We start from the raw sequence: 8,071 nt of genomic DNA, 5'->3' as shown, positions 1-8,071 counted from the left end.
GGATTTATTTATTTATTTAAATTTAGATTTGGGCCTGGAAATGTTTCTTCCATTTAAAACCTAGTCAGATCATTATAAAAGGTCTTTAATCCATCCTCAGGACTTTATTTTACTTTATTTTATTTTATTTATTTATTTATTATTTTTTTTTTCCATTCTTATACATGTGTTCCATCAAAATTGAGACCAGGTTAATGGCTTTCTTGCACCCGAAGCAGATGTGCAAATTGTTACTCAAATTTTAACGTCTAAAATGAATTTTCCGAAAAAAACATCAGAATGTCTTTTTCCACTTTCGATTAGAGTTTCTCAAGAACTCTCTACTAAAACCGGGAATGATAGAAATCCGCTACAACGTCCTGTTTCTATAGTGATCAACATAAAGTAAAAACGGTAAACGATAGTGAGAAGAGTTTTTTGCAATTGGTTTAACGTTTTAAAGGTACCATCCTTTCCTTTAATCCTCTATTTAAATAAGAAGTGGCAGAAATCAATCACTTCCGGTTTAAACGTTGATCACTATCGAGTTAAAACGGTAATAGGTAGTGAGAAGTTGTTTAATGTAATAAATTAAAGATCTCAAAAATACATTCCATCTTTTCTAATTCACCTCGTGTTTAATTATAACAGAAGATCTCAGCCCATAGAAACCAAACTCCTTTACGTGGTGTACACGTAACACTGCTACTTGTTTGTATTCATAAACCTGATAGTACGACATTAGATTGTAAAACTGTCTGTTTCTTATTTAGATATTAAAACTATAGTATTCATAGGTTTTATTTAAATTCTCTCTGTATTAACATACACGTATTTAATGCGAATAAAGAATGAGTGAGATTTGTTCCTTTCTATCTGCTAATTTATGTAAAATTGTATGTAAGGTAATTTAAGTAAAATGTTACATCAATGATATTGTAGTTTGTTTGAAAAATGCTCAAGTAAACTTGAAATGGCTGAATTATCTTCTTTCGAGTTTTTCATGTGCCATTAAATTGTATTTTTTCCGTTGACTTGATTATGTTTATGTAAGTGCTGTTGCATTTACTTTTAATTTACATCTAATAGATTAACAGTAAATATATCTATGCGCAAGATTATTAGTTCCTAATAGTTTTGATTTTTTATTTGCAGTGGACACGTACAATATCCCGCTTACTCTGGACAATTTTAGTTTTACCAATGAACCTTTCGGAATCAATGATCCAGAAAAGGAAATAGTTCGAAAAGCAGATGCAAAACATTCACCTACTGCTAAAACACTGCGGGTAAGTACAATATGTTTTGGAATTCCATACCTTTATTATTCACACGTTTTTACTGTGTAAATGACTGCAGATCAGATTTCTGTACAGTTAAGGTTATACGTCAAATTGTATGTTCTGGTGTATTGTTACGAAACTTCTCTGCGGAACAAGCATATTCATTTCCAAACAATGAAAAAGAGTCGGAGTCATATTTCTTCTAAATCTACAATTTGCAGTTAATATATCTGTCCCATTAAAATCAAAGTAAATGTCCAGCTACAAGACTCCACTATTCAGTCAACTTAGCCCACATGTATTCTGCCAGACCTTGGTAGATGACGCAACTGGCAGGGTGTGACGGGCAGAGATCCGCACGTCATACATTTTTACTCCTTAAATATTATTTGTATCTATACTTTGTGAATTTCGTACAAGACCAGGGATGTTCACTTTGTTTTTCCACAGATATAAATTATAGGTCGTTACCTTGATGCATTCTCCACTAAAATCTGTATTTTTTGAAGGCCCAAAATGCGCAAAATAAGTATTCGTTGGAATGTCAGGTGTGCGGAAAGGGAAGTTTGTTGGAAGAAAGAAAGAGAAAATAAAAATTTCCAGGGCACAGTAGATATAAATGGAGAATGATATTTATTAGACCTTCTATAGTTATATGCTAAAGATGATTCCGGAAAAGCAAATTTAAAGGAAAATAAAAATAAGGGGCCATCGCTCTAATTCCTTAAATTAAATCATATTATGCCACACAGTAGTTGTGTAAAGGGAGGGGTAGGGGTGCGGATTTTACACCTCCCATTGAGATGTTATGAAAAACATTTATTAAATTAAGATCTATGTATACAAAAATCACGCTTATCCTTGAATATGGGATTGAGTGCTTGAACTCCTTGAAATTCTGAGTACACCACTGATGATACAGTTATTAACGAAATATTTTATTGCGAAATATGCACAGAATTATAAGGCGTTTTCGGAAAACTTCACCCTAAAAGTAAACTGCATCTTGTGATTTTTTTGTCAGAAGAAATGACTTGCGCCATATATTGGAGTTGTTAAGGAAATATTTGTTTATAAAATATCAACAAAATTGCCTAAGCCGTGTCATCCAATAAGAAACATACTAAGAATAAACTACTACTCGTAGATATTTTTCAGAACAAAGAACAGAAATTCAGTTGATTGTATTTCTAAAAAATGATCGTACTTTTCAGTCAGACATGCAAGTAATATTTTAATGGAGTTTACACTGAATTTTTCTTGGAACACTGTGGTTGGTCTCAAACCCAGCGTTGGGAGCAAGGCTTAAAATATCTAAGTGCGCACTTGTTTCATTTTAAAGCGAAAACTAGCTCTCCGAAAGTATCAGAGGCAGGGTTGGCAAAAACCATGGTTTTTATTGAAGACTGTTCACAAGTGGTATGAGCGATTCAAAAGCGGCAAGGAGTCGGTTGAAAACGAATAACGATCGAGACGTCCTTCGACGTCAAAAACAGATGAAAATGTGCAAAAAGTAGAACAAATTATTTGTTTAAACAGGCAAATGACTATTCGAGAGCTCTTCGAAGAACTAAATATCTCGTATGGGCCCGTGAAAAGTATCTTAACCGCCGATTTAAATGAACAAATGGCTCCCTTCTTCAACACGAAAATGCATCTTGCTACATCTTACTTTTGATTCGTGAGTTTTCGGCCAAAAAATGTATTCGTCTGTCCACATTCGTTGTTCCCTCCAGAAATGGCACCATGCGACTTTGACTCTTCTCAAAGATTAAAACCATTAATGATTTAGTATTTAAATGAAAACGTTTTGACACCATTCCTGGCATTGAGAGATCACAATAGAGCAGCTGAACGCCCTTTCAAAAGAAGCCCTCGAGAAATGCTTCCAGTGATGGATTCAACGTTTAAAAGAGATTAAATCAAATTCCATGTAAGTTTATTCCTTTGTCAATAATAAAATTGTGATGTTTACTCCATAGGATGGTAATCCAAGTAGAGCAAACATTACAGTAGATAGTCATTAATCGAACTTTTCACCCGAGCGTTAACGACGAAACAAGTTATTAAAAGAGAATAGCTTCTTTCACCGCCAACTACACATAGGCAAAAATTCAAATAACAACCTTAAACTCACGAATGGGACAAAATTTCAGCATCATTTAATCTGAAAAACAACTTAAAACAATAATTCGCTAGCATTAATATATATTACGTACCATGCACAACAAAGAGAACGAACATGAGGCAGCAATTCTCGAGTCAGAATAACGCTAATGATAAGCACAAATTGGAGATTATATTTAATAGTAACACTATACTTGCATGTCTTTACAAGTAAAAGGTAACATTATGACAACAAAAGATGTTGATGTTTTTAGATTGTTAAAATACAAACGGATGTGCTCACTATTACATTTTATGTGAGTTGTTTCAGCAGCGATGAGAAGGTGAGTCTCGTCCCATTAATTTCCTTGGCGTCGAATGATGGCTACCTCTCGCATTTTCTCCTTGTTTTCGCTGTTCACGTGAGTCCCACCTACCACAATGACGTAAGCAAAAGTACAATTATGATTGGCTGCAGTTGATTGCCAGGGCCACTGGCTGCTTCGTCTGCTCGTTGCTGATATCAATCCGTTGCAAGAACGTACAATGATTATTTACACTATTTGTTTAAAGGTAGCAGACTTTTAAAGTAAAAAGGATTAAATTGTCTGAGCCGGGTACACCAAAAATAATGCACAAATAAGTTTATGACAAAATTATTCGCCGTATTTTTTTTTATCACACCTTTTACATTATTATATTTTTATTTTTTTCCTAGGAAGCATTGTGGATTATTTATTAACCGTATCTTGTCTATGGTATGTGGTCTACAAACGACCTAATACTTTGTTTTGTAGCTTTTGAGATTTCCAAATTATTCTGTTCATGAGCATGAGAAAAGGCAAAAACTGCATTACAGTGGACGGTGATACGTGAGATATGGGTAATGGGGATAGGGTTACACTAAATAGGGTTAGTATGATATCAGTCATGGCACAAAGTTTCAAATGGAAGGGGATCGTGTAGTACATCCTTTCAAATGACATTTTACTCATGAATACAAATATTAAGTTATTTTTTATATACTTAGATTTGTTGGAGAGTTATCGATAGTTGAAGTTTATTTGTGGCATCTTACAAAATGTGCGTGTGTGTCCGGTGTGTGAGCACGTAACACAAGAGCACTGCTAACCCAGAAGGAACACGCTTTAACGCCTGCAGGATCCACAGAGCCACTTGGTTGCGCGATCCGTTGCTGGAAATATTGGATACTGGTGAATTTCTCTTGACAGAACCATGTCATTCAAATGATTCTAGAGATAAAAGTCAAGGAGCGTAAGATTCAGGAACCGCTCAACCAACGATTGACCTGACATAGAGTGAAGTGTGGAGGTGCACCATTCTATTGAAAGAAGACTAGAAAATCGCCTTCAAGGTTATCTAACTGGAGAAAGTAAGAAAATACTAAAATTCAAAATAAACAAAGGTATTTGCAAATGAGTAAGAAGGCTAGATGCAATGTATTCTGATTTTCACGACGCTTTGCACCCTTTGTAAACAATGCAGACTGCAGTGCAGAAATGTTGCCAACTAATTAAACAAAAAATGTTATATGTAATTTTGTGCTAAGAAATGAACAAGCTGAATGGGAAAAAACAATGAGATTAAAAATGAAATGGCATGGGCTTGTGATAGGAGAATCAGGAACCATTTTCTCTTGTTTGCAGTGGCGTACGCACTGCTCTCCTGAATCTTTGAACTACTATGTAAACGCAGACACGCACCAGGAGGAAGTAGGGCAGAACGTTAAGTTCCTTCTAGCAGTGTAAATTACAACTAAAACTTACTATTACCACTCTTAAAGTTTCCTCTAGCTAAGAATCTATCTAAAATGTTACGATTTAGAGCCACTATTACATGGTAACTTAGTGGCTCTTCTAGCAGATCTATGATTGGATGAATGGATTTAAGTTTATCGTCCCCTTCAACAACAAGGCTGCATGAGATGTGGACCTACAGCCTAACGAGCGATCCGAACTACATGATCTCCCTCCGGAAATCGAACGCGAGTCTCGCGAGTACGCGAATCATATAGTTCGCAGTTAATTATCGAACCTAGAAACATACTCACCACTTCTATTCAAAATTGAGCTCTTGGGGGGCCGTGGTGGCTCAGTGGTAGAGCGTTCACCTCTGGCGCATGGGGTCCCTGGTTCGATTCCAGTTCACGCCAAATGAACCTTGTGGTGGACAAACACCGTGTGCGTGGATTTACTCGGGGTTCTTCAGTTTCCTCCCACTTTCTTCATTCCACCATTTCATTCATTTTTTTTATCATCACCGTCTCCTTTAGCCCAGCCGGCATATGCGTGGGACGTAAAACTCAAAAGACTTTATTTCATTTCAAAATTGAGCTCCTTGTACGTTTCCATTACAGACGAGCAAGTGTTGGAACAAGCAATTGTTCATTCTTCAAGAACTTGAAAACTACTGAGTTTACTTATTTATTGAATAGAGAATTTATTATTTTATTTTCTTTGTTATATGTAATAAAATACCTATAAAATATGTTTTGAATCCTCGCGACTCATCCTTTCGTTTTATATCTAACAGAAAAGTTACGCCTTAAACAAATATGTCATGAGAGTATGAAGACTCTATCGACATCTTATTCATCAAATTTCAAGAAACTTTTTAGATTCTGTACATAGGAATAAAGACTTAACATGCATATAGTACCTCCTCTTAATTTCACTGTAGCCAGAGAGAGAGAGAGAAATAAGACTCAAAAGTTACGAATCTTCCTATCCAATATTATAAAATTCTTAAATGTTGAAGGTTTCTTTGTACATATTGACATTTCTGGCACCGAATATTATGTTTTTGCATCTCTTAAATGGTCATTTATTCTGATCGCATTTTAAAAAGGCGATATACTAATTATTACTGAAAAAATTAACTTCATATTACTTCGAAATGAATCAGTAAAACAGGTTTTATCCTCTTTAACTTCTATCTCCCCTCACTCACTCTCTCTCTCTTTTTAATTGTCTATTTCCTCATCTATTATGAAAGGTCAAACAATGATCTAAAATACTATAAAGAATTTAATATCTTCAATAAGAGCAGCGAGTACACTTGATTTCTCTTTTTCTTAGCCCATTTTCGTGAAATAACAACTGTTTGACAATGATTCTTTGTGAAAAACTGAAAAATAACTATGAGTTAGCAACACTGAAAATGAGACTAATAACAGTTGAGTCTTCCATAAGCAAATAGTCCACAACAGATGCAATATATTATATTAATTAATGTATTGTTAAGGCATAGTAAGAACTTTTAGGGTCCAACTCAAAGTGTGTATCTATATGGGATCGAAATCTTGAACCAAAATCGAATTTGTAAGAGAAAACTGTTACAACAAATGACGAAACACGAGAAGTGCGCGCCACAATTTAAAGATGTCGCCCAAGGAAGCCAGCAGGTTGCCTGCTGCTCCGAGTCATTCTGTTAAACATAAACAAGGCAAAACCGTAAGTGCAGAAGAAAAGCAAATACTTTATCAAACGATATCAACGTTGTTCAATTCACTTGAAGAAAATTATGACCTTAAGTAGCTAATTTTCATGTTCTCATAGAACAATATATACACGTTATTTATTTATTGACTTTGCCGTACTGTAGTTTCTATTTGTATGTTCGCATGCTATACAATGTGAGAAAGCACATCAAGAAATGGAACTTAAAGGGGAAAAGTACCATCTGTTTTCATGGATATGCGGCGTAATGATTTAGGTAATAGATGAAAAAGAAATAATCTCCCATAATGATAAATATGCTTGCTGTTACATACCAGAGCAATCTCTTTATCGTTCAGTTGATAATTTGACATAATTCATTGTAGTTTTATCTGTAATCACAATTTGGAGAAAAATAACAATGTTCAGTTGCTCTTAAAGGAGGGGGGATTATATAGTATTGGGTATTTTGCCCCATATCACAGCGATGGTGTGAGAGTGAGACGAGTAATGTATATCGCAGTGGTAGAAATACATGCACGTGCTGCAGCAGAAATATTGCGGGAAACAGACGAAACAATTTCCTCTTCACCAACCAGCAAATAGTCGTGCGCGCAGTGATACAACATGGCGGTTTGTTTTTGAAGGGTGCAAAGGACTGTGAAAAACGCTTTAGATGTTTAAAATCAGGTTGTAGTTCGCTTCAAGGGTAGTGTTCTTTCTTTAGAAACATAGAGGAATTCTGGAGAAGAATTTTGCCGGTTCTTACACGGAAGTGTGATAGGGTGTAGAATAAATGGATATATAAGTTTCTTACGAGCACTGTTGGCTTCGCGTTCCTTCGGTTCCGACTTCGCTGGAAAACTGAGCTACGGATACAAACCGTAGTAGTAAGTCTGATCCCATTATAAACACTAGGTTCATTCTGGTCTAGATATCCATGGCGCTGAAAGAAACTTCAAACTCCAATCAATGAAAGAATATGATTTGTTGGCGCAGATGACGAAAAGAGATACATTTTTGCCAATATAAAAGATTGAATGTATCAAAATTAAAATATGTTCCAGTGGAAACGGTGCAATGGGATAAACATAATCATACCTTATTTGCAGAGTTAGTGACGAAATTGATAATAGATGGAATCAAGTATCATGGTGAATTCAGAGTTTGCCAGGAATTGTTGGATCACAATATTATAGGCTGTGATTGGTTTTGCTCTTGAGGTCAGTACATCAAGTAATTTTA

The 8,071-nt window shown here is 35.3% G+C and overlaps 1 protein-coding gene across 5 annotated transcripts in view; it reads left to right on the top strand.

Moving 5' to 3' along the window:
• Positions 1-8,071, top strand: part of LOC145694916 (uncharacterized) — a 107,560-nt gene that overhangs the window by 33,653 nt on the left and 65,836 nt on the right. For all 5 annotated transcript variants that reach the window (XM_081771679.1, XM_081771681.1, XM_081771683.1 and 2 more), the window contains one exon: positions 1,135-1,268. In XM_081771679.1, the coding sequence (XP_081627805.1) occupies positions 1,135-1,268 (134 nt within the window). The remainder of the gene's footprint in view (positions 1-1,134; positions 1,269-8,071) is intronic.

Source organism: Thermobia domestica, chromosome 9 (genome assembly GCF_964235325.1).
Source record: "Thermobia domestica chromosome 9, izTheDome1.hap1.1, whole genome shotgun sequence".
Classification (NCBI taxonomy): Eukaryota; Metazoa; Arthropoda; class Insecta; order Zygentoma; family Lepismatidae; genus Thermobia; species Thermobia domestica.
This window is presented reverse-complemented; position numbering and strand designations above follow the sequence as displayed.